The 27,497-nt window shown below is 44.2% G+C and overlaps 1 protein-coding gene across 1 annotated transcript; it reads left to right on the forward strand.

Annotated features, from left to right (window-relative positions):
* The first annotated feature begins 104 nt into the window (after nt 1–104).
* On the forward strand, nt 105–26,900 carry ZNFX1 (zinc finger NFX1-type containing 1). The gene is made up of 14 exons (XM_043553702.1): nt 105–659; nt 2,652–2,766; nt 5,566–7,374; nt 12,152–12,283; nt 13,694–13,842; nt 14,468–14,617; nt 15,674–15,788; nt 17,073–17,323; nt 18,763–18,902; nt 20,164–20,318; nt 20,687–20,832; nt 21,636–21,746; nt 22,665–22,760; nt 23,409–26,900. The coding sequence occupies exons 2-14, from the start codon at nt 2,706–2,708 to the stop codon at nt 25,848–25,850; spliced, it is 5,757 nt and encodes a 1,918-aa protein (XP_043409637.1). The 5' UTR covers nt 105–659; nt 2,652–2,705; the 3' UTR covers nt 25,851–26,900.
* The last annotated feature ends 597 nt before the right edge of the window (nt 26,901–27,497 follow it).

Here is a 27,497-nt window from a genome sequence, read left to right on the forward strand (position 1 = left end):
TCCCGCGCCACGCGGGGCTCTCTGGGAAATGTAGTCTCGGGGTCGCCGAGGCGAAGGCTATCTTATGGTTGTCAAGGCCGCCCTAGCCCCGCCCTCTTCCCGGTACACTCCGGGCCACAAGGGCTCGTCGGCCTCGCCGCCATGTCGCGCTTCACACGCACCAAGCCACCCGGCGGGTTCCCCCTCCTCCGGGGCGGGCTCAGGCCTGCGACGGCCCTGGGCGCTGTTAACCCGCCCTCCTCAGTCCCCTCCCCTCAGCCGCGCCCGCCCGAGCCCGCCGGCCCCGCCGCCGTGGGGAGCTGAGGCGACACCAGTCCGTCCACCCGCCCCTGCCGGGCCTGAGGGCGGAGGCGCCGGCAGAGCATCGTTCGCAGCCCAGAGGTCCCCTCCTCCTCCTCCTCCTCCTCCTCTTCCTCCTCTTCCTCCTCCTCCTCTTCCTCCTTCTCTTCCTCCTCCTCCTCCTCCCCGCCCCCGCTCAACTCCACTGTTTCCCCTCTTCCTCCTCCCCTCCTCTCGGCCCCTCGCCCCGCCCAGTGTCTGCGGGGGGAAAGGAAACCGAAAGTGCGCGGCGCCGGGCGGGGCCGCGGACCAGCCTGGGCCGGAGTCCGAGCACCAGTCGCGGCGGCGGCTGTGGCTGCGAGAAGAAGCGCCGGAGCCGGGTGAGTGACCCCCCCCCCCCCCGTCCCGCGCCCCGGCCCCGAACCTGCTTCTGCCCGCCGCGAGCCCCGGCGCCCGCGCCGCCCCGCCACTACATCTGCCGCCACGAGCCCCGGCGCCCGCCTCAGCGTCCCCGCCGCCTCCTCAGCCCCCAGTGCCCCCTACCTGCCTCAGCATCCCCGCCGCCCCCTCAGGACGCCGCCCCATCACCCACCTCAGAGCCCCACGTTCGTCCCTCAGAGCCCCTCCACCCCCTCGGCGCCCCCGTCGCCACCTCTGCCTCCGGCCCCATCAGCTAGTTCCGCCTCCCACCCCCATGTCTGCCCTCATTTTCTGCCCCGGCCGCCCCCTTCGTCTTCCTGTGTCCTCCCCGGCCACCGCCTCCTTCACCCTCAGCACCTGGGTTCCTCATCCCCATTTCCAACACCGGCCTCCCCCCCCCCCCCCCAGCGGGGCTCAGCCAGACCTTCTTGAAGCCCCTCTACCTCCCTGCCATTTCCGCCCCAGCCTAGCCACTTCCCGGTCCTAACCCTAACCCCCCCCCCCCCCCACCGACCCCATAATATCTCCATCAGAAACTCCTGGGCTCCTGGTTGCCGGTGACCCCTCCGTCCCTCCTTCTATCCTCTCGGGACCCTGGAGAATCCCCCTGATAACCCACCTCCGGCCTCTGGTTTCAGCCTCCTCCATCCCCCCTCCTACCCCCCCCCCCCATTACCCTTCTCTGATATGACCCCTCTACCACCTTGACCATCACTGATTTTCTTCTTCCTGCCCTTTTAGGCCTTGATTCCCAAAGAAACTCACTTTAGTCTGCCTTTTTTCATAGCATTTCCTGTTCTCTCTGCTCCTCCCTTTTTCTTTTTTCCCATTTCTTTTACCCCTTTTCAGAAAATTTGAGTTTCTGTTTTAGTATTTTTCAACCAGAGGAGAAGGCATTTTCTCCTCAGAATTTTTTTTTTAATTAAAACACACACACACACACATACACACACACACACACCCAAAATACTGAATGCACTTGAGAGCTGGGTTTGATAAGATGAGAGAAGAGATTCACCCAAAATATTCCCGGCAGGAAGGAAAAGGACTCCTTTTTCTGAAGAGGATAAAAGCTACTCCTCATATAATGCCAAATCTATTCACAGTTTCCAACTATGAATATTTTAAAAGTCAGTTACAGGGACAGTCTCAAAAATCCCTTTGCTGGGGACTCTGAGTCACCCACTCATTCCCTAGCCTCGGCTCATATGACATGTATGGGTTGCATTGAGAAGTTCCCTTAAAGGGGCTTCCTCTTCCTCTTACAGGATCACTGTCAAAAATCTTTAAGAAGAAAGGAGAAGGAAAAAACTGCAGATTTCTAGCTGGTCCTGGGGAAACAGCATTCTGTAGATGCTAAGCCTCTGGTTATTGAAATATGTAATTTTTTCTCTTTGATTCAGTAGAACAGAGGGCTTAATCGGTTTGGCTGCGTTCCAAACGATAGGATAAGGGATAACTGCTCACTAATTATTTACAAACTGTAGAATACTGTAAGCTATAGAGTTCTGTATAGCATAACTGTTGGATGGCATGGTGAATACATGGTTTTTGGATTAACAAAAATGTGCTTCTTTCTTCCCTGGCAACAATATTTGTCTGCCTCGTGGGAGAGGAAAATGAAACCTAGCAACCGATTAAGTAACTTGGCTAAAGACATAAACCAAACAGTAGTTCTGAATGGGAATTGATGACACTCCCTCTGCCCCAACGAAGTGCAAGGATAAGAGGGAGGGAGGAATTTGAAATCACCTAAATGGTGAATTTAACATTTTATATCATACTGGGCATTCACAGAGTTGAACACTTGTGCCTGTGATTAAATCTGTGTTTAACTCTTAGTTTACAAATCATTAAGATGTGGAAGCAGGAGGATTGGCTTGATGCTGTTTTGGGTATTTTTCTGCTAGCTGCTGTGTTTCAGGGCCCTTGATCTCTCTCAATCTGTGCAGATTTCCAGATAACCGAAAATAACGTGAGCGTGGAGGAATTCAGGTAACTCAGACATGGAGGACAGAAGACCTTGTTTGGAGGCCAGGCCAAGAAATCCCTATACTAACCACAGAGGTGAGCAAGATTTTCTACTTAATGGGAAGGAAATTGAATTCCTATGGATGAGCAGACCCGCCTAAGACTAACAGCCTCTCTTAAGTAAAGAATGGCTTATTCCTTAGCCACAGCATGAATGACTGAAAAATAGACAACCCTCTCTTTTTCCTAAGAGCTGATGAATGGGTATAGTTCACATTAACAAAGACAGCGATAAGGTGTCTGAATTGGAAATAATTTTTAGAGCAGTACTACCCAAAAGAAACATAATGCAAGCCAGAAATGTAATTTTTCATTTTCTAGTAGCATCATTTAAAAAAGTAAAAAGATGGGGGTGCCTGGGTGGCTCAGTTGGTTAAGTGTCCCAACTCTTGGTTTTGGCTTGGATCATGATCCTGTGGTTTGTGAGTTCAAGCCCCGCATCTGGCCTTGTGCTGACATCACGGAGCCTGCTTGGGAGTCTCTGTCTCCCTCTCTCTCTGCCCCTTCCCTACTCATGCTATTTGCTCTCTCAAACATAAATAAATAAACATTTTTTAAAAAGCAAAAAGAAACACATGAAATCCATTTTAAAAATTTAATAGTAATTTAACATGTGTTTAAATGAGTATATCCAAATAATGTCATTTATTGTAGTAACTGAATACAAACATTTTATTGTCAAGTACTTTAATAATTTCAGTATTTTTACTTCCCTAAATACTCAAACATTATCATTTTTTTAAAGATTTTATTTTTAAGTAATCTCTACACCCAAGGTGGGACTCTAACTGATGACACCCCCCCACCCCCCTCCCTGACATCAGGAGTCGCCTGTTCTTCTGACTGAGCCAGCCAGGCGCTCCTCAAATATTATCATTTTAAGGTGTTATCAGTATAAAGAAACTTTAATGAGATGTTTACCCTATTTTTGGTATTCAGTGTTCAAAGTTACACATCTTAATTCAGGCTAACCATGTCTAAGATTCTTAATAACCATACATGGCTAATGGATATGTATTTAATTTAATGGCATATGTCTAGAATCCTAGTCACCAAAGTAAAGCTCATTCCAAAAACATTACTCTACTGCTATGATTTTTCTATTTGCTTAGAACTTTCAAACAAAACCAAATGGATTCCTGTTTTTCCCTAAGTTTGCAACATGTCATCTGAGTTTTAGCTGTAGAATAATTGAGGAAGAACTGTAGAATTTTATGAGCTGTGTGACTATTCAAAGAATGAGAAACAATACCAATTTTAATTCTTCAAAACATCAAGTCTTTGGGTCAGATTGAAATATTAGAAGGACTTTCTTTTGATATTTTGAGAATTTGAAAAGTAAATAAGGTAACACTTATAAAATTTAGACTTCAGTAATACAGGGTTTATATTTTGCCAAATGTTCCTTTATGTTGTCACCTCAAAATTTTCTCTGCAAAGTACAAAACAAGGAAAAGTGCACATAAATAGATTTAGCATCTAATGTCATGAAATGGTACAGTCATCTTGAATATGATGTGCATTCATAACATTTTTATTCTCACATCATTGTACACAATCTTATTTTGTTTGTATTTAAAAGCTCCAAGTAATTCTGCCAAGTTGGGTCAGCTCCATCAATTTTATAGGAAACGAAAGTGAAAGACAGTGGGCTCTTGGTTAATTTGGCCAAATTTACTTCTGAAAGGTGTGGCAAATTAAGGAAGACAAGTTCAGCTTCATCCACAGGGTGATGTTAGCTTTCATGTGTGGACTTGGTATATCTCCTCCTTCCCCCAACAACTTCTTATCTGAGGGCTGGTAGTAAATAATACTATGTGGATGAACTTGTGCTTCAGAAAGGAGAAAAACTTGAGTTTCATTTTTCAGTTTCCTAAAACAAATTTGAGTTTCCTTTTTCGGTTTCATTCTCAATGTATTGACTAGCTCAAAAACATCTTGGTAAAGGAAACCCCACCTTCCCCCTTGCCATCTGATGCTGGACAAATTTCAAGAAGCATTTCTCCTGTAATTTTATCCCACTTGATGCCTGTGTTGCCTGTACTGTAACATAATTGTTTAGTGGCAGATCCAGTGGCCTGGAAATCAATAGAGTATTCCCAATGGAAAAGTATTACTAGTGCCACTAGTAATAACATTAATGAGAACTTTTTACATGTTGGGTATACTATTAAGCATCTTACAAACGTTTAGTCTTTACACCTACATAGATACTTAGGCTTAAAGAAAGTATTTGACTTGTTCAAGGTTATACAGTGAGGAAGTGGCAAGGGCAAGATTTGAATCAGGACTGTTTTGCTCTGAAATTCATGCTTTGGCTATTATTTGGTACTGGCAGAAGACTCAGAAGCAATGAACTGATCTTTTTGACCCTCTGAAATAATCTCAGCTCATGAGGATTAAATGAGATACTGCAAGTATTTATCCTCTAACACGGATTAGGCACTCAACAAATGTTTCTCTTTTTTTTTTTTTTTTTTTAAAGTTTATGTATTTAAGTAATCTCTATACCCACCATGAGGCTTGAACTCACAACCCCAAGGTCAAGAGTTGCATGCTCTTCTGACTGAGCCAGCCAGGCGCCCCAACAAATGTTTATTCTTTTTCCCTTTTGCACCCTTTGAAAAAACAATGTTTTCATAGTATGTGCTGCAACCACAGTAATCTATTTTGCATTTATTACATGATTTCATAGGAAGTCTTTTTTCTCTGCAAAGAAAACCTACTAAGTTCCTTTGTTGTTTTGGAAAATGAGAGTATGTCCCTTGTTGTTCTGTTAGATTTCCTTGTACCTTGACTTTTGTGCTTACCCAGTATTCCCATTGTGTGGTTTAGGGCCTGTGGATGGAGAATTACCACCAAGAGCTAGAAATCAGGCCAATAACTCACCAGTGAATGCTCTCAGAGGAGGAGCTAACCAGCCTGGAAGGCAGCCTAGGGCCACCAACCATGCTGTTCCTGTACGGCAAAGAGAAGAAAGGTTTGGGGCTATGGGCAGGAATCCACATCAGGGAAGGAGAAACCATGAGGGGCGCACTAGTGATGAACCTAGAGGCCAAAGACGTGGTCAGGAAAATGATGCTAGGCGGAGAAATGGCAACCAGGAGGGAAGGAACCACAGACCACCGTGGTCTGATGAAAACTTCCAGCAGTGGCGAACCCCACACCAGAAGCCTGCAGAACAACCACAGCAAGTGAAGAAACTGGGCTACAAATTCCTAGAAAGTCTTCTGCAGAAAGACCCTTCTGAGGTGGTCATCACTCTTGCCACAAGTTTAGGGCTGAAAGAGCTCCTGTCTCATTCTTTTATGAAATCCAACTTCCTTGAGCTCATCTGCCAGGTTCTTAGGAAGGCTTGCAGTTCCAAAATGGACCGCCAGAGTGTTCTCCATGTCCTGGGCATACTGAAGAACTCCAAATTCCTCAAAGTCTGCCTACCAACTTATGTGGTAGGAATGGTCACTGAACCCATCCCTGACATTCGAAACCAATATCCAGAACACATTAGCAACATCATCTCTCTCCTCCAGGACCTTGTAAGTGTCTTCCCCGCCAGCTCTGTGCAGGAAACTTCCATGCTCATTTCCCTCCTGCCAGCTTCTCTTAACGCTTTGAGAGCCTCTGGGGTTGACATAGAAGAGGAGACAGAGAAGAACCTGGAAAAGGTGCAGACCATCATCGAACATCTGCAGGAGAAGAGGCGAGAGGGCACTTTAAGAGTGGATACCTACACTCTAGTGCAGCCTGAGGCAGAGGACCACGTTGAGAGCTACAGGACCATGCCCATTTATCCTACTTACAATGAAGTGCACTTGGATGAGAGGCCATTCCTTCGTCCCAACATCATTACCGGAAAATACGACAGCACTGCTATCTATCTGGATACCCACTTCCGACTCCTGAGAGAAGATTTTGTTAGACCCCTACGTGAAGGCATTTTGGAACTTCTCCAAAGCTTTGAAGACCAAGGCCTCAGGAAGAGAAAATTTGATGACATTCGAATCTACTTTGATACCAGGATTATCACCCCCGTGTGTTCCTCATCAGGCATTGTCTACAAGGTGCAGTTTGACACAAAACCACTAAAGTTTGTTCGCTGGCAGAATTCCAAGCGGTTGCTCTATGGATCTTTGGTGTGCATGTCCAAGGACAACTTTGAAACATTTCTTTTTGCCACCGTGTCTAATCGGGAGCAGGAAGATCTCTGCCGAGGAATTGTCCAGCTCTCTTTCAATGAGCAGAGCCAACAGCTGCTAGCGGAGGTCCAGCCCTCTGACTCTTTCCTTATGGTGGAGACAACTGCATACTTTGAGGCCTATAGGCATGTCCTGGAAGGACTTCAGGAGGTCCAGGAGGAGGATGTCCCCTTCCAGAGGAACATTGTGGAATGTGACTCTTACGTGAGGGAGCCAAGGTACTTGCTAATGGGGGGCAGATATGATTTCACTCCCTTAATGAAGAATCCCTCAGCCACTGAGGATTCTCTGAGGAATGCCGAAGGCTTAAGATATCCCAGAGTGAATGTCTTAGATCCTAGCCAGTGGCCCTCAAAAGAAGCCCTGAAGCTGGATGACTCCCAAATGGAAGCCTTGCAGTTTGCTCTCACAAGGGAACTGGCTATTATTCAAGGACCTCCTGGAACAGGTAAGAGAATTTTTCAGATCACGTGACCTCTTCCCTATGAGATAGGTAAGGGAGGCTTGTCTCTAGGTTTCTTGAGTGTCTTGATTAGAAACATTCTCCTGAAATGGGCATCAAACCTACTTACAAAGCTGTTCATGGTGATTTTCCAGTAGGCAGCCATTGGTATGCATAGTAATAAAAGTCACTAGGTTAGAGAAGACTGCTGAGGGGTCAAATTTAGGAAGATGCATGACCTTTGCTTCATCAAAGGCTATGTTAATTTTTATTTAATTTTATATTACTTTAAATTAAATAATATCAAATACATAACATTAGCACTGTGTGCCAAGTAGCATTTTACTACTTGCTAGTAGTGTTGTATCTACTGATTGCATCCTCACAACAGCTCTGTGAAGTAGAAACCATTCTATTTTACAGATGAAAAACTAAGACAAAGAGGTTGAATAATATGTTGAAGTTCATAAAGGTGGTAAGTGATAGACCTAGGACTTGAACTCAGGCACTGACTCTATAGAGTCCTGCCTCTTGTAACTACTACACCATACTTCTCATGGAAATATGCCTCTCTGCACCCTCATCCCCATATGCCACTCTAAATCCTACTTTGTGGTGATAATTGCTATTGTTTGATGTGTATCTTTCCAGATGTTCTCAAAGGTGACCATTGATCTATCTCTGTGTCTGTATTCTTATGTTTACATACATGCACTCATACTTTTTGTTTTCTTTCAATAACATAAATGGTCAGTTATTTTTATAACATGTTACAGACATTTTTTACATTCGTTACACTCCAGTCACATTTAGAAATGTGTCTCACTCTTTTTACTATGCCTGCATTCACTGTAAGGAGTGAGTGTACCATGATGTTTTTTGTTTGTCTGTTTGTTTGTTTTGTCATTACATAGAGTGCTTTGGTAAGTGTCCATCATCTATATATCTATGTATCTGGTATGTGTTTATATTTAGGTATTCTTATTATTTCCTAAAGTGGGAATTCACATTAATAGTTATAGTGTGTACTGCTAAATTATCCTCCATAAAGGATACACACACATGCAAAAAAACAAAAAACAAAAAAACCCTGGAAAGAGGTCTTTAAAAAACACTAATAGGGTTATTGACTGGCTGGCTCAGTCAGTAGAGCACGTGACCCTTGATTTCAGGGTTCTGAGTTCGAGCCCCATCTTGGGTGTAGAATTTACTTAAAATCTTTAGAAAAATAAAAAACACAGATAAAGTAATAGCAACTCACAATAAAAAGTTATATAACCTGGGGCACCTGAGTGGCTCAGTTATTAAGCTTCCGACTTTGGCTCAGGTCAGGATCTAACGTTTGTGAGTTCGAGCCCAGCATCGGGCTCTTTGCTGACTGCTCAGAGCCTACAGCCTCCTTCAGATTCTGTCTCCCTCTCTCTCTGCCTCTTCTCCATTTGCTGGCTCACTCTCTCTCAAAAATAAATAAACGTTAAAAAAAAAAAGTTATGTAACTGAATGGAAACTTTTTTCTGATAAGAAACACCTATATAATGGAAAAATATGCATAATTAAAGAGATGCTTTCAAGGCTTAAAAAAGAAAAAAAGGATGTACCAGTTTACACTCTCACCAAGAATGAACTAGTGTTCCAATTTCCTTATATCTTCTCCAGTATTGTGTGTTATCTCAATGTTTTTTGCTGATCAGCAGGTTTTGCTGATCTGTGAGGTTAAAAAATTTGAACCATTATTTTTTATGTTTTAGTAAAAATGGTTCAAAAAATTTTTTTAAATCTCTCTTCCCACCATTCCACTCAGTTCCTTTCCCTAAAACAATGTTATCTTCCTGTTGATCCTTCCACAGGTATTCTATAAATATTCAAGCAAATGGTTGAATTGAATATATTTATTGTACTTTATGATTTTCTTTCTTTCTATTTATTTATTGTAAATTTTTTAAAGTTTATTTTGACAGAACGGGGGAGGGCAGGGAAGAGCGAGGGACAGAGGATCTGAAGTGAGCTCTGTGCTGACAGCAGAGAACCCAATGTGGGGCTTGAACTCAGGAACTGTGAGATCATGACCTGAGTTGAAGTCAGACACTTAACCAACTGAGCCACCCAGGCACCCCTCTTTTTGTTTGTTTTTTTTAAGATTTTATTTTTAAGTAATCTCTCTACCCAACATGGGCTTGTTTGAACCCACAACCCCAAGACCAGGAGTTGTGTGCTCCACTGACTGAGCTAGCCAGGCACCCCACCCCTTACTTTTTTTTTAACCCATTACGCTAGAAATCATCTTGTACATGTTGCTTGGTCCATTTAGAAAATATCTTGGTGTTCCTTTCATATTGGTACATAAGTAGTAACTCTTGTTTATGATTGCATAATATTCCATACAGTGGAATAATGTCTTTAACCAGTCCCGTGTGGAAAGATTTATTAGTACAAACAATATTTCAGTGAATAGCCTTGTTTGTGAATCATTTCATATACAAACAAAACATATGCAGAAGAGAAATTTCCTAACCTGATCAAAGAATATATAATTGTGTAATTTTAATAGATATTGCCAAATCACTCCCTGGAAATTATGTCACGGTGGTTAATTTGTATTTTTTTCATTAAGAATGAGATTAGAAGGGCACCTGGGTGGCTCAGTCAGTTGAGCATCCAACATTTTTTTTTTCTTTTTAACGTTTATTTACTTTTGAGAGAGACAGAGTGAGGGAGACACAGAATCCAAAGAGGGCTGCAGGCTCCAGGCTCTGAGCTGTCAGTGCAGAGCCCAGCGTGGGGCTCAAACTCATGAACTGTGAGACCATGATCTGAGCCGAAGTCAGTTGCATAACCAACTGAGCCACCCAGGCGCTCTAAGCATCCAATTCTTCATTTCAGCTCAGGTCATGATCCCAGGGTCGTGTGATCGAGCCCTGCGCCAAGCTCCTTAAGCCCTGCTTAAGATTCTTTCTCTCTCCCTCTGCCCCTCTCACCCGCTCGCAGTCTCTTGCTCTTTCTCTCTTAAAAAAAAAAAAAAAAAAATTTTTTTTTGAAAGAATGAAATTAAATATCCTTTTGTCAGTTTATTGGCTATTTATATTACTACTTCTGTGGATTGGGTTCTTTTTGAATGACTTCTTACTGCTTTGGAGGAGCTTTTTGTATATTCAAAATCTACATGTTGCAGTTAATTTCCCTTAATGTTATCATTTGAATTAGGACTCATTAGTTCCAAGTGTAGTAATAATTTCAGGCTAGCTTAAGCCACACACATAAATGGTTACTAGGGAAGAACTGGTGAATATGAGGGGGAAGCAGTAAAGGGGGTCCTTTTTGAGGTGGGAATCCCAAAAAGTATCTATTCTAAGGGAAAGGAAGGAGCCAAAGTAAATGTTAAATTATAAAGATTTTCTTTCCTTCTGAGGTATCCTTATCCATCCAGTCCTGCAACTAGAAACCTAATTTTCCTTTTCTGTTCCCCACCCTAGCCAAACCATTATCAAATTCCAGTCAATGTTACCTCTGAAACTTCTCCCCTGTCTGCCTATTTATCTCCCGTCTCCCGCTGAAGTCAAGCCTTAGCCTGGAATATGGCAGAAACCTCCCAACCCTATCCCTATTCCTTCTTGCCCACTCTTAACTCAGTTTTCACTTCCCCAGAGAAGTCTCTTCTAACCTCTGACTAGGCCAGAATCCCAATTATATGGGTTTTTTGGTACTGGGTATTTCTCATTTCCCACATTTATGATTTTACATTTGTTTCTGTGATTATCTTTCTCTTCTACAAGTCTGTATTTTCCAGGAAAATAAGAACCATAGTTGTTATGCTCACTATGGTATTTCTTGCATCTAACCCAGTGCCTGACACCTGTTAGGCACTCAATACTTACTTGAAGGGGAAAAAGGTGACTAACCCATCCAGGCACCCCTGTGGAGCACAAGATTCTTGCTCTCAGGGTCGTGAGTTCAAATCCCATGTTGGGTGTGGAGCCTACTTCATTTAAAAAAAAAAAAACCCAAACGAAGGGAAAAAAGGAAGGAAGAAATTGTTGTTATTTATCTTGCTATACTGAAATCTTTGATTTTCTTGTATTGCTACCTCACTCACCTTTGATTTTTTGAGAACAGTGGCTAACTTCTCAACCTGACAGTGTAAGGATTTAGCTATTTGTAGACATAATTAATTAATTATTGGCCATTTACTAATGAGCCCATAACTCTAACTTGAATGTTGATTTTTCTGAGTTTTTCCCTCCTTTCACAAAGGCAAGTCTGTGGTATATTGAAAGCATTTCTAAATAATTTGCTAGATGAGAGTTAGCAAGTAGCCAGTAAACAACTGGCTAAAAAATACCTTACAGTTGTGAAAAAATATCTTAAAGCTGCAAAAAACAGAAGGGATTCTTTTTATGTGCTGATAGCTATCTCCAAGGTACATTGGGTGAAAAAGCAAGATGTAGAGTAGTGAAAATAGTCTGCAGCTATTTGCATTGAAAAAAAAAGGGAAGGCTAGAGAAAGACTATATTCATTTTTTGTTTGCATTTGCATAGAATGACTAACTCTGGAAAGTTACAGGAGAAACTGGTAATACTGGTTTGCTTCCCAGAGAGGAACTGGATGACTGGGAGAAGAGCAGGGACACTTTTTGTAAAATACTCATTTGTGCTTCTTGGATTTTTAAACCATCTCAGTGTATGACTTCAAATTTTTTTTAATAATAATTTGCTGTAAGTAATTAATTACGCCTTCTAGAAAGTCTTTATTTTTTTTTTTTAACTCTCCTTTTTCTTTCTTTTTTAGGCAAAACCTACGTTGGTCTAAAAATCGTTCAGGCACTTCTAACCAATGAGCCTGTCTGGCAAATTAGCGTCCAGAAATTCCCCATCTTGGTTGTATGTTATACTAATCATGCTTTGGACCAGTTTCTGGAAGGTAATTCTAGGCAAAATTATTCTCTATCAAGACATTTATAGTTGAACCGTCACCAACTTCGGTAGCTTAAATTTTATTGCTATTTAAACTAAGCCCGTAGTCCTGTCCATGACCTGCAGGCTCTGTCTGGTCTGCTCCAGCCAACTCTGAACCTTATCTCCTTCCTCTTCCCTTGTTCTTCCTAACTCCAACAACACTGATTTGTCTGCAGTTCCTTGAATTCCTCCAGCTTCTCCCTTGGGCCATGCTGTTCCCCCATCTCTAGAAGACACTTTTTCTCTCTGCATCTTGACTTCATCTATCATCTAGCCTGGTTGACTCCAACTCATTCTTTAGATCTCCCCTTAAATATCTCTTCAGGTGTATTTTTCCAGTTGCCCCCAGACAAAGTTAAGCCTCCTTTTGTATTTTTTCTTCAGAGACTTAATACATATGTAACAATTTATTGTATGAGTTTCTACCCTAGACCATAAACACTGTGTGGGTTGGTCCTCTTTCTTGCTATATTTATGGATTCTAGCACTCAAAAAAATACTAATTGTATTAATGAATGAATAAATATATGTTTTTCCTTTTCCTTGAATATTATTTTCCATATCTTCCTTTCACCCAGATTAAATATCTCAGTTTAAATATTAGATTACCCCACCCAAACTAGGTAAGTTGCCCTCTTATATATTTACAGCATCATGTACTTACAGTACTTACTGTACTTATTGCTATTATGAGAAATTGTTTAACGTGTATCTTCTGTGCCAGAGTGTGAGACCTGAGAACAAATTAGGAATAGAGTCTGTGCTTTACCTGCTATATCTTAAGAACCTAGCACATGCCTGGCACATAGTGACCAGTTGGTAAATACCTGTAGAGTGAATAACAGAGAACATTTACTAAGTGCTTACTTTCAAATCACAGATGAAGAACTGAAGCCTTAAGTTTAGAAACTTGCCCCAGTTTACATAGCAATAGTGGTGAAGTCAAGGTTTGGGTTCCCAGATATCTGATTCTAAACCTATGTTCTGGGGTGCCTGGGTGGTTCCATTGGTTGAGCTCTTGATTTCAGCTCAGGTCACGGTCTCACGGTTGTGAGATCGAGCCCTGCATTGGGCTCCGTGCTGAATGTGAGGCCTGCTTGAGATTCTTTCTCTCTCCTTCTGTCCCTCTCCCCAGCTTGCTCTCGCTCACTCTCTCAAAAAAATAAAGCCTGTGTTCTTAAGTACACATTTTACTGCTCTACAGGTCATATCATCTCTGAGGCTTTTTTGGTCATTAATAGGGTGGATTCCTGTAGGTACCAGTTTGTTCCCTAAGGAACCAGCTGAGATAACAATCCGAAACACATACAGCTCTCACCTGAGGGAATCCAGCGTGGCTCCTCTCACCTCTGCTATGCTCCACTTTGCTCCATAGGCATCTACAAGTGTCAAAAGACCAGCATCGTGCGGGTGGGTGGAAGGAGTAACAGTGAAATCCTGAAGCAGTTCACCCTGAGGGAGCTGAGGAACAAGCGGGAATTCCGTCGCAACCTCCCCATGCACCTCCGAAGGGCCTACATGAGTGTGAGTCCCAGCTTTGGATATCTGAGATAGTTCATGGTAGAAATAGACTAGGTAGCAGTGGCTTTCTGGGTAGGCAGTCCAGAGGAAATAGGTGCTCCACAAAGTGGTGAAGGACTCAGGTTCCTTCCAGCATTCCATCTGTTAATCCCATGGTGTGACCTTTGCCCTCAAAATCAAGATGGAAAAAGGGCAGAAAGGAGCATACCACCCCTCCCAGCCCCTGCCAGGACCTTTTAAGGCTACTCCCCCCGCAAACCACCAACAGCCCTATTTACAGCCCATTGGCCAGCGTAATGTCATCTTCTAGCAGGGCAGCAGTGTACCCAAGCAAAACTCTGAGTCCCTATTACCAAGAAAAAGAGAAGTAGTCTCCACAACAGTATCCTTAGCCTGTTTTTCTGTTGTGTTATTTGTTCCTTTTCTTACTGGTTGGTAGGAGTCTGTTAGACGTTTTAGATAGTAACCCTTCAGTTTTAAGATTATTTAAATTAAGACTTTTTTGACTGGTCTATTTATTTCTTCTCTCTTGCTGTTCCTGTTTTAGCTTTGTTTTCCCTCATGGCAGAAACTGAGTTTAGGGGATGATCTCACTTGCTTATCATTTCTTTCCCTCTGTTTTTGGCAGATTGTGACACAAATGAAGGAGTCAGAGCAAGAGCTGCATGAAGGGGCCCAGACCCTGGAGTGTACCATGCGTGGTGTACTACGGGAACAGCACCTGGAGAAGTACATCTCCCCCCAGCATTGGAAAAGCCTGATGAATGGACCAGTACAGGTAGGGGTCATCCTGGGGGCTGTAAGCATTTCTCTTGCCTCAGTACTTGGAGGCAGTCTCTAGCAGAAGCAACAATGCGAAGCATTAGCTGTTAGGATAATCTGATGCTGCCATAATGTGAGAAGTCCCTTTTCATGAGGAGAGGTGGCTGAGTATACTAGTCAAGAGCAAGACTCTGGAGTCAGCATGCTGGATGTGAATTCTGATTTTGCACTTGGCAAGTTACTTAATTGTTCTGTGCCTGCTTCCTGTTTTATAGAGTGGGGATAATAATAACATTAAGTTGAACCATATGAAATTGCTAATATTTGTAAATTTGACTTGCAGAAATGGCGGTTTGTAACAGATCAATGTAATTGGTATAGGACTATTATTTGGATAAACAAGTTAGTATTTATAAACCACTTAATTAGTATGCTATAAGAGATTATTCTATAAAGCAAAATCATAAGGCAACCCAGCCTATATAGAGAGCCTGGAAGTCAGGCTTAGTGACCTTAGTGACCTAAGGTAACATAGACTGTGTGCCATGGCCAGTATGATAGTCAGCAGTCTCTCAACAGTCAAACGGGTAATAATGCCTGCGTTCAAAGGATGTTCTAAGTAGTAACTGACACAATTCCTGTAAAGTGGTTGGCCAGGAACCCATTGAAATGGTAGCTCTGTTATCATTGAGTTGGTGATTTCTAGGGTTACCCAGAAGCCTGAAGGGGTCAGTCAGTCAATCTATAAATGACTAAAGCAAGCTGGGTGTGAGACATTGGAAAGTAGAGAGGACTTGGCAGACTGGAAAAGAAATGGTAGCAACCCACTCTTAGCCATTTGTTGCCATCTCAGATGCAGGCTCATTGCTGCCATAGATCCTGATTTTGTCAAGAGCAGAAATTTTTATTTTTAAAATTCTCTACAAGTTGTATTTAATGGTCCCGTTGCCCAAGGGTTGCCAGCTTGCAGCCTCTGAATTTTAAGAGAACTACTTTTGATCCTTCTCAGAAACCTTTCCTTTACACTGGTTGTCATGGAATTCTCATGACTGATAATTAATTCCTTCCTCAGGATAGTGAATGGATTTGCTTCCAGGGCTGGAAGCATTCCATGATGCTGGAGTGGCTGGGCCTGGGTGTCGGTTCTTTCACCCAAAGTGTTGCTCCAGCAGGACCTGAAAATACAGGTAAGAGTGCATGTTTACCAAGAATCACATCTTAAGGTGGAACATGGTAAAGACCGGAGACTAAAACTTGAAAGTAATACCTAGAATATATAAAGAGCTGTAATCAATTAGAGAAAGACAATAGCTTGATAGTAAAGTAAATAAAAGACACTTAACAAGCACATCACAAAATAGGAAATTGTAATGGTCAATAAACATATGGAAAGTACTCATTAGAAAAGAGCTAATAAAACCACAATGAGATGCTGTTACACATCAGATTGCCAAAAATTTTCAAGTTTGCTATATTGACAAGAAGGTGGAGCAGTAGGAACTATGATACACTGCTAGTGGGGATATTAATTGGTACACCACTTTCAAATAATAGAAAAAGAAAACTCAAATATTCATCAATATTTGTACAGCACATGGATCAGTTACTGTCCATTCAGATCATGAAATACTGTACAGCAGTGAAAAGGAATGAATTACAGCATATATGGCAACATGAATCTCAAAAACAGGCTGAATGAAAAAGCAAGGTATAGGAAAATACATATATTCCATTTATGTAGAGCTCAAGAAATGAAAAAAAAAAGCCAAAATTAGATGATGTGTTGTTTAGAGATGTGTATGCATTATGTATATAGTAAGGTTATTTCAAAAAGCTAGGGAAGGGAATGAGCAATACAAAATTCAGGTTAGACAGGCCCACAAGTGTCTTCGAGAAATTGGGGATTTTCTCCTCAAATTGGGTGGGACGTACCTAGTTGTTCATTTTTTTTTTTTTCTTAATGTTTTTATTTTAGAGAGAGGGCATGAGCGGGGGCGGGAATGGGGGCAGAGAGAAGGAGACACAGAATCTGAAGCAGGCTCCAGGTTCTGAGCTGTCAGCACAGCGCCCAACACAGGGCTCAAACCCACAAACTGCAAGATCATGACCTGAACCAAAGTCGGGTGCTTAACCAGCTGAGCCACCGAGGCAACCCTGGATGTTCATTTTATGTATTGTTATTATCCTTTAAGTTGCCCGTTTACATCATATATCTTCCTTTGTGTATTTGACATAAGTGAAACCTTTCTTAAAAAGGGATATGTTTATATGATATTTAAAAATATAACAAAAAAGTATATAAGGAAACCTAAGTCTCCCTCCCCTAACACTCATTTCTCCCAGTTTCCCCTGCTAGAAGTAACCACTTAAACCCCTTGAGAATGTTTTCGTACATCTAAGTTCTTATAAGTGTCCCCTTCCATTCTTTGGCTTCAAGAGTTTCACCCCTGTCTTGCCTGCTTTCCTCTTAGCCCAGGCAGAAGGGGAGGAGGAGGAAGAAGAAGGAGAAGAGGAGGGTTCGCTGATTGAGATCGCCGAGGAGGCTGACCTAATTCAAGCAGACCGGGTGATTGAGGAGGAAGAGGTGGTTAGACTTCGTCGGCGGAAGAAGGAAGAGAATGGGGCAGTCCAGGAGTTGGCTAAAGTGCTTCTGGCCATGAGGCTCGATAACTATGGCCCCGGGACAACAGGTGGTCAGGAGCAAACTGGAGGAGAGTGGGAGGTAAGCTCACTTCCTCATGGCCTCTGGAAGCCCTGACAGAATGGGAAATGGGAGTTCAGTTATTACTGCCAGATGGTGGGGTTAAACTCTCCTGAAACAGGCCTGAGAACATCTGTTCTGACTAGAACTGCAGCCCCTTATTTTCACCCATTTCTGTTATAGCAGCGTATTCACCTTGTCCTCACAAGGTATTCACCTTGTCCTCACTGTAGTATAAGATGGGTCCAGTTCCCAAGAGTATAAAAATTATGACCCTTCAGAGGGGCGCTGGCAAGAAATTCCAACTTAGAAAAACAGGAAGCAGGTGGCCAAATGGCTTCTCTTGAACTTTCAGAAAAATGCACCACATATGGGTCAGATCAAACACTTACAGTCTCAGTGCTTGATGCTTTCATGGATATTATCTTCTCAAGTACGAATGAATCTATGAAAAATACATTAAGATTTTAGAGAATTCAAGTAAAGCAGAATGAAGCAAGCCTTACAGGCTGGAGGGAGTACTCATCCTTTATTCACTCTGGAATTGGATATTTCTCTTAAAGCCAGAATAATGTGAATGCCCAGACTTTCCTCTGGTCATTCCTTTGGTAGAACCAAGTGGTCCTCCAAATTTACCATTCATTACTATGACGGTAGAGTACTGGATACTCAAAATAACATTTTCTAAACTCATGATTTAAGAGACTTTCAAAGTCAACTTTGGATGCAATTTTCCCTGGTCTGCTAGCTTTTAACTTGATCTTCTAGTTCAAATCTGATCCTAATACTTGGAATTATGGGTTGGGCATCTCTCTGCCACGTGGCCTCAGGGGGAGTTGATTGGTTTGGTTTGGAACTAAGGGGAAGTTCATAACATTGTGACATCCATCTTTCATGCCAGTCCTTAGTGACAGAGCCAGGGGAGAGCACTTTCTCCTAAATGGTGCCTTTCACCCTCTTGTGAAAGGTACTGTCTCGATATGATGGCATTAAGACCATCTTAGCAGGCCCTGTACAGCATTTAACAAGAAAGACCTACCTGTACTACTTTTCATGACATGTTTTAGGAATGAGAAATAGAATGTGGTCAAAGGACATTCAGTGATAACAAGTGTCAATACTATTCTAAGTGCTTTCTTGTATTTATTCCTTTAGTCAAGTCAGCAACCCTGCAAAGATGTATTGTTATTATTCCTCATTTTGTAGCAGGCGATGCTGAGGTACATAAAGGTTGAGTAACTTACTCTAGAGGTAGATGCGGCTTTGAACCCAGGCAGACTGGATCCAGAGCCCCCAATTAGCCACTTTGCAATGGATATGTGTTAGAAGAGTTTGAGACATTCAAGGAAGTTCTTCCGAGGTGACAGCCCCTTTTTAATGTGCTCTGGTCTCAACCTTGGTCTTAGAACTGAGCCAGTTTCTGCTCAGATGGTAACCCTGGCTGTTAATGATGTCCACAGACTCAGCGCAGCCAGAAAAAGAAAATGAAAAAGAAAGTGAAGGTTGAACTTCGCAAACTCAACACCATGACTGAGGCTGAGGCCAGTGAAATCCAAGATGTTTGGCAGCTGGACCTGAATTCTCGCTGGCAGCTATATAGGTATTTATGCCCATTGCCTCCTCCCCCTAACTCCCAACCAGTGCACGTGATTACCCCAAAGGGTTCCTTTTCTGTTCCTGCAACATAACCCCCCCATCCCTCCACCCCAACCTTCAACAGTGTTAACTAATGATTGGTTGCATATCCCCAGTGAACTGAGTGCTAGGGGTGCAGACATGGGATAAAATAGACACTTGCCTCTACCTTTTTTTTTTTTTTTTTTAACGTTTATTTATTTTTGAGACAGAGAGAGACAGAGCATGAATGGGGGAGGGACAGAGAGAGAGGGAGACACAGAATCGGAAGCAGGCTCCAGGCTCTGAGCCATCAGCCCAGAGCCTGACGCGGGGCTCAAACCCACAGACCGAGAGATCGTGACCTGAGCCGAAGTCGGACGCTTAACCGACTGAGCCACCCAGGCGCCCCTTGGCTCTACCTTTAAATGGAGCTTAGAGTTTATCCAGGGAGACAAATTAGTTAATTCCACAAATAAAAAGTTAACAAATGGGCATAACCGCTAAGAAATAAAAGAACAATGAGTGCTAAGAATATGAACACGGGATTTGAGCTGGTCTGAGGTATCCAGGAACGTGACAAGGCAAGATGTGAAGGATTAGTAGACATTAACAAGACCAGCAGGGAATGGGGAGCAGATGAAATTATGGGGACCACATACACAAAGGCCTTGACGTGGAAAGGAGTATGTCTATTTGAGAAATTGAAAGAAGGCAGCCAGCATAGCTGTGGCTCAGAGAAATGGAAAGTGAGGTCAGAGAGGTGGGAGGGGCCTAACTGCAGGGACTCATGGGGCAAAGGTGAGGAGCCGGGTTATCAAAAGCCACTTTTCAAAAAGTACCGAAAAGCTCTTGGAACATTCTGTAGCAGAGTAGTGACATGATCTGTTTTACTTGTAAAATGAGACTGGAGAATTAGGGAACGGGACTCAGAGATGTGCCAAGGAGAATTTGTGAGAAATTCTTGAAGCTTTTGAAGTCCCTTACTCTCTTCTCAATAATTAACCCATATTCTTTATTCTACTCTCCTCCTTAGCTCCTAGCCACCTGTGTACATCTCTCTGTACTTCTTTTTGTTGGGCATTTTGGAATCTTGGTTCCCTGCAAACCTAGGTCTCTCCTTCCTCTCCCTCTGTGGCCCGTAAGCTCCTCAAGGGTCTCGGTTCCACCTCATACACACTGCAGGGGGTTCCTCCACCATCTTAAAGAGCACACATCTTCTTTCTCTGGTTCTTCACATTCTCCAGGCTGTGGCTACAGATGTACCAGGCTGACACCCGCCGAAAGATCCTCAACTATGAGCGCCAGTACCGCACGTCAGCAGAGAGAATGGCTGAGCTGAGGCTCCAGGAAGACCTGCACATCCTGAAAGATGCCCAGGTTGTAGGAATGACAACCACAGGTAAGAAAGCTTGGGGAAGTTTACCAGATCCAGCCATTCACTCCTGGTGCCAAGCTCTTATCAGATTATCTAGGATAGGTAAAGAGAAGCTTTTTTAGGAGGTTAGAGGGAAAGGCCATGAAAAGCTATTAAAAGTGTATTATGTTTAGGGAACTCGTGATAAAATGCACCCACTTGTCCCTGCTGCATTCGATAACCTGACAATGACCAACATGGGTGTTGGTGGTCTGGAGACCACTCATTAGCACTTATTCTCTCATTCAGTGGCCACCACAGCCCTGGATGGATGTGAGGACTCAGTTTTCACAGACTCAGATTCCAGCCTCCAGTGCATCAGCTTAGAGGAGCCTCTTCTCTCTTGACTCCAGGTGCTGCCAAATACCGTCAGATCCTGCAGAAGGTAGAGCCTCGGATTGTCATTGTGGAAGAGGCTGCTGAAGTCCTTGAGGCCCACACCATTGCTACATTGAGCAAAGCTTGCCAGCACCTCATTCTGATTGGGGACCACCAGCAGGTAGGGCAGGTGCCCCTGGAAGATGAAGAGAGAGGGCTCTTGGAGGGTTGCACTCAGACAGAAGACCCTGGCCTCTCTGCTTCACCAGTCCTCAAACTTATTAGTAGCTCTCTGTGATTCTTTCCCTCACCTCCCACATTCAATCTAAGAGCAGGTGCTCTTAGATATCGGGTATATTTGAGAGATAGTATCATTCATTTCATAATGACCTTTCAAGTGGACTATTAAAACAGCCTCCTTCTTGTTCCCCTACTTTGATTTTTGCTGTCCTCTAATCTATTCTTTGTAAAGGGGCCAAAGTGAAATTTTTTTAAAAAGTAAGATCATGACACTCTATAGCTTAAAACCCTCCAGTGGTTTCCCATTGACTTAATACAGAAATCAAGCTTCTTAAAGTAGCCTAAAGAGGCAGATATTCTCAGGTTCAGCCTGCTTCTCTGACTTCTCATATCACCATCATTTGCTCACTGTGTTCCCACCACCTGCCCTCCTTCCTGCTCCCTCATACCTTGCTTTTCAAATGATAGGCAACTTCCTCCATGCTGGCATCACCTCAGGTGTCACTCTTTAGGGAGGCCTATTTAAGGAACCACCACTCCTGGGCACTCCATCACATCACCCTTATTTCTTGCCTTCATGTCCTTGTCACTCTTTATCCTTAGCCTGTCAGTACCTAGAGCAGTGCCTGGCCTATAGAAGGCACTTGAAAAACATTTGATGGGTAGGTTGGTGGTTAAGTGAGTATATGATTGGATGGATAAAATAAGTCAGTAGAGAGTCCTCAAACATGTTTGTTTTCTCAGCTGCGTCCCAGCGCCAATGTGTATGATCTAGCCAAGAATTTCAACCTTGAGGTGTCCCTCTTTGAACGACTGGTGAAAGTAAACATTCCCTTCGTCCGTCTAAATTACCAGGTAAGAAGCCGGACCTCTCTTATTACCTACCACATGTTCAGGAGAAGTCTCCTGGGAGCCTGCCAGTTGCCAGCAAGAAAGGTCTCATAAAAATAAAACTGGCTTAGGGGCGCCTGGATGGCTCAGTTGGTTAAGTGTCCGACTTCGGCTCAGGTCATGATTTCAGTTCGTGAGTTCGAACCCCGCATTGGGCTCTGTGCTACCAGCTCAGACCCTGGAGCCTGCTTCGGATTCTGTATCTCCCTCTCTGCTCCTCCCCCACTCATGCTCTCTCTCTCCTTCAAAAATAAATAAAAACATTTAAAAAAAATTTTGTTTTTAAATAAAAAAAAACTGGCTTAGTAATTCAATGACTGTTAGACTTTTTTTCTTTTCTGTTTTAAAATACCACAAGATGAGGGGCGCCTGGGTGGCGCAGTCGGTTAAGCGCCCGACTTCAGCCAGGTCACGATCTCGCGGTCCGTGAGTTCGAGCCCCGCGTCGGGCTCTGGGCTGATGGCTCAGAGCCTGGAGCCTGTTTCCGATTCTGTGTCTCCCTCTCTCTCTGCCCCTCGCCCGTTCATGCTCTGTCTCTCTCTGTCCCAAAAATAAATAAACGTTGAAAAAAAAAATTAAAAAAAATAAAATACCACAAGATGAGCTGAGTTTGTGTTGGATGAAAGAGCTGTTTACAGTCTGCTCTTTTCTCCTTATTCTTTCACATTACCTCCAGATTTTCCACCAGCAACCTAGTCTTTAGAAAACTGTCCCTTTATTCTCTGCCCATGTTTCTTTCTTTTCTTTTTAAGTAGGCTCTACACCCTATGTGAGGCTTGAACTCACAACCCTGAGATCAAGAGTCACACACTATACCAACTTGAGCCAGCCAGGCACCTTCTTTCTGCCCATGTTTCTAATGACCTGTGTGTCTTATTTCAGCACCGCATGCGCCCTGAAATTGCCCGGCTTTTGACCCCCTACATTTACCAGGATCTGGAGAATCATCCCTCTGTTCTCAAATATGAGAAGATAAAGGTGAGTCTGTCCTATTTGATCTTTCTGTGATGTATCAACAACCAAGGAGGCTGTATTACCTTAGGATGAAAAAGGGTTTTCAGAAGGATCTAGAGCCAACTTTTTTAAAAGCTCGTCACTAAGTAGAAATGGTGTAGAAGTTGAGAGATACAGACGTGGGTTTTGAATCCCAGCTCTGCAGCTGTGTAACTGTTGAGCAAGTGATAACACCAATTCTGAATGTCCTGATCTTCTGTACAGTGAGAATAATGGGTACTGCCTCGTTACATTATTGTCTTGAGGGAGATAATGTGTGTAAAGCAATCAGCACAGTGGAGTGCTTGTAAGTTAGCTGCTCGCTCAACATCATCATAACTTCTGCCTGTTTGCTGAACCGTAATAGTTGGATTATGGATGGCTGTTGGAAATTATAATATCAAATATATTAGAAGTTAAAATAGACAAATTCTGTATCCATTTTCCTACTTGCCATGGTCCCAAAAGAAAACGTACAGTAGTGACTGACACCAGAATTAAAGATTATGGTACAGAGTATACAAAAAGCCTCGCTAAGTCTCTCCCTGGAATAGGGTCAGTGGCCAGTACATCTGAAAATAGGAAGAACTGTATGAGTGAACCTTCTGACATACCATTTCTTTTCCTTTCTAGGGGGTCGCTTCCAACCTTTTCTTTGTAGAACACAACTTTCCTGAACAGGAAATCCAAGAAGGCAAAAGCCACCAGAACCAGCATGAGGCTCGCTTTGTGGTAGAATTGTGCAAGTACTTCCTGTGCCAGGAGTACCTCCCCTCCCAGATCACCATCCTCACCACCTACACGGGGCAGCTATTCTGCCTGCGCAAACTCATGCCAGCCAAGACATTTGCTGGCGTCAAGGTCCATGTAGTTGACAAATACCAAGGGGAAGAGAATGACATCATCCTCCTCTCATTAGTGCGGAGCAACCAGGAGGGCAAGGTGGGTTTTCTCCAGATATCCAACCGCATCTGTGTGGCCTTGTCCCGTGCCAAGAAGGGTATGTACTGCATCGGAAACATGCAGATGCTAGCCAAGGTGCCCTTGTGGAGCAAGATCATCCATACCCTTCGAGAGAACAATCAAATAGGCCGCACACTCCAGCTGTGCTGCCAGAACCATCCTGATACCCACACCTTAGTATCCAAAGCTTCTGATTTCCAAAAAGTGCCCGAAGGAGGCTGCAGCCTACCCTGTGAGTTCCGGCTGGGCTGTGGACATGTCTGCACCCGTGCCTGCCACCCCTATGATTCCTCACACAAGGAGTTCCAATGCATGAAGCCCTGCCAGAAGGTTATCTGTCAAGACGGGCACCGGTGCCCTCTTGTTTGCTTCCAGGAGTGTCAGCCTTGTCAGGTGAAGGTGCGCAAAATCATTCCTCGGTGCGGTCACGAACAAATGGTTCCTTGTTCCATGCCTGAGTCAGATTTTTGCTGCCAAGAACCTTGCCCCAAGGTTCTGAAATGTGGGCACAGATGTAGCCATCCCTGCGGTGAAGACTGTGTGCGGTTTTGCTCAGAAATGGTCACCGTGAAACTCAAGTGTGGGCACAGCCAGCAGGTGAAATGTGGTAATGTGGAAGACCTCGTGTATGACCTGCCAGTCAAGTGCACCACCAAGTGTGGCACGATCTTGGACTGTGGGCATCCTTGTCCCGGGACCTGCCACAGCTGCTTCGAAGGGCGCTTTCATGAGCGCTGTCAGCAGCCCTGCAAGCGCCTGCTCATCTGCTCACACAAGTGCCAGGAGCCGTGCATCGGCGAGTGCCCACCCTGCCAACGGACCTGTCAGAACCGCTGTGTCCACAGCCAGTGCAAGAAGAAGTGTGGGGAACTGTGCAGCCCCTGCGTAGAGCCCTGTGTCTGGCGCTGCCAGCACTACCAGTGCACCAAACTCTGCTCTGAGCCCTGCGACCGACCCCCATGCTACGTGCCTTGTACTAAGCTGCTGGCCTGTGGCCACCCCTGCATCGGTTTGTGTGGGGAACCGTGCCCCAAGAAGTGCCGTGTCTGCCACCAGGAAGAAGTCACCCAGATCTTCTTTGGCTTTGAAGATGAGCCTGACGCCCGCTTTGTGCAGCTAGAAGACTGCAGCCACATCTTTGAGGTGCAAGCCCTGGACTTCTACATGAATGAGCAGAAAGATGATGAAGTTGCCATCAAGTTGAAAGTGTGCCCTATCTGCCAGGTGCCCATCCGCAAAAACCTGAGGTATGGAACCAGCATCAAACGGCGGCTGGAAGAGATTGAAATCGTCAAGGAAAAGATTCAGGGCTCAGCAGGGGAAATTGCAACCAGCCAGGAACGACTTAGGGCCCTCCTGGAGAGCAAGAGCCTCCTCCACCAGCTGCTTCCTACAGACTTTCTGATGTTAAAGGAGAAGCTGGCCCAGAAGAATCTGTCAGTGAAGGACCTGGGCCTTGTTGAGAATTACATCAGCTTCTACGACCGCTTGGCTGGCCTGTCAGACTCTCTGAAAAAGGTGCATGTCTTAGAACAAGAGAGAGTGAGGAGTCGACTAGAGCAAGTCCATGACTGGCTAGCCAAGAAGCGTTTGAGCTTTACCAGCCAGGAATTGGATGACCTCCAAAGTGAAATCCAGAGGCTCACATACCTGGTGAACCTCCTGTCCCGCTGCAAGATAGCAGAGGGGAAGCTGAGAGGTAGCACAGCAGAAGAGGTCTACAGTGTCCGGAAGATCCTCGAGAGAACATGTAAGTTCACCCAGGAGGATGAAAAGTTTGTGCAGAAAAAGATGGAAGCTCTGAAAACCATTCTTCCCTGCTCTGGCCTGGGCATCTCAGAGGAAGAACGAGTGCAGATAGTCAATGCTATGGGTTATCCTCGGGGCCACTGGTTCAAGTGCCCCAATGGTCACATCTACGTGATTAGCGATTGTGGGGGAGCCATGCAGAGGGGCACATGTCCTGACTGCAAGGAGGTGATCGGGGGCATAAATCATACTCTGGAAAGGAGCAATCAGCTTGCTTCTGAGATGGATGGAGCCCAGCACCCTGCCTGGTCTGACACGGCCAACAACTTGATGAACTTTGAGGAGATCCGGAGGATGATGTAGGAAGATGGTGCACCGCTGCCTTGTGCCTAGCCACCACCCGGCTGGGATCGGCTCCCTTACGAAGGAACCGAAGTTTGTTTTTTATTATTGTCCTTTAGTCTTAGTACCTATTTAAGGATCCACTTTTAGGGATTGCCCACGTTTGTTTCTAGATTTCCCCTGCGCTAGAATAAGCACTTTACCTCCAGAACTGAGAGCAAAGTTAACAGATACCTTCTTTTTTTCTCCTGCAAGTTAGTGGACAGGCTCTCTGGAGCATGTTTGGGGCTTCCACCTAGGGCTACCTACTGGTATCTCTGGGTCCTGACTCAGATATTTTTAATGCAGTGCTCCGGGGGCACAGAGTATGAACTCAAGTGAAGCAGACTCATTCTAATTGCCAGGCCCTAACTTGTAGACTAACTTTAATTCCAATAAACAGAGGCCCAGAGGAGTTGTTTATGAACTGCTTATCCTTTCAAGGAGCACAAAAATCCCTCCCACTCTCCTCCTGGGGCATCCTCACTCCCGGAGATGGAGGCATGTGATAAGACAAAGACTTCCGTGACTAACCCTGACCCAGTTACATGTTCACAGAGTGGGAAAGTGCGACTACCCACAGCTGGGGGCTCTGCAGCAGGCCCAGGCTGACTAAGGAGTGATCCCTCATACCCTCTCCTGTGACTGGCACTTTGGAATGGTGGTTTCTTTGCCTGCAGGAGTTCAGTAGCAGTGCTGGTTCCCCAAGGCCCTGAATGGAACTAAACCAGCAGCACCTATCCAAAGTATGACCTTTTGTCCCAACACTACTACAGCTTTTGCCTGGGCAGGGTTAGCATGCCAGCAGCTTCTGCAGGCCCCAGACCCCTGCCAGAAGCCAGCCCCCAGGCCTGCTGCTGCCTGCATACATATTCCCTCAGTCCAGTGTTCCTAGAACAGACACTTAGGCATCTCAGGTCTTTCTAATGTTGGTGAGAAAAATATCCTTTTCCTATGTATGCATTTCCTTTTTTGTCTTTACTATGCACTTTAGCCTATAAAGCCAATTAATAAAAATGATGATTGAGAAAATCAGTGGTCCATGTTTGTCAGCTTCTAGAAACAGCTCAGGCAGCCTGAGACCATGAGGATGGGGATGGAGCCACTGCCTACGAGGAGGCCAGTCTGGTTTCTGTGGTATGGAGTTTTTATTTAGCTGGTGAGTCCTCTGTACTTATGGTAAAAAGAATTTTTTGTTGTTGTATAAAAGCATAACTTGAAGTTTGCTTCCCTAGAGGCAACCCTGTTAACAGCTTCATGAGTCCTCCCAGAGGTAAGCTATACATATGCAATGTATGTAACTCTTAGAAAAAAGTACGCAGCTCTGCACTTGGCTTTTTTTAACCCAACAACTTAGCTTGGGGACCTTTCTGTAAGCATATACATATGAGGAGCCTGAACCCTACTCCATCATGCATGTGTGCCATTATTTACTGGAATGAAACCCTCTGCTGGTGACTGTTAGGTGCAGCCTAAATGAATAGCTTCGAACACACTTATTAAAAGTGTCAAGGGTTTGTGCTACTGGTAACTATTAAAATTTTTGAGCTGGTGGTGGGGAAGTGTATACTCCTTGAAATTATATAGGACAGAGTACAAACATACAATTTTGTTAAGGGGGATCCCTTC

Source organism: Prionailurus bengalensis, chromosome A3 (genome assembly GCF_016509475.1).
Source record: "Prionailurus bengalensis isolate Pbe53 chromosome A3, Fcat_Pben_1.1_paternal_pri, whole genome shotgun sequence".
Classification (NCBI taxonomy): Eukaryota; Metazoa; Chordata; class Mammalia; order Carnivora; family Felidae; genus Prionailurus; species Prionailurus bengalensis.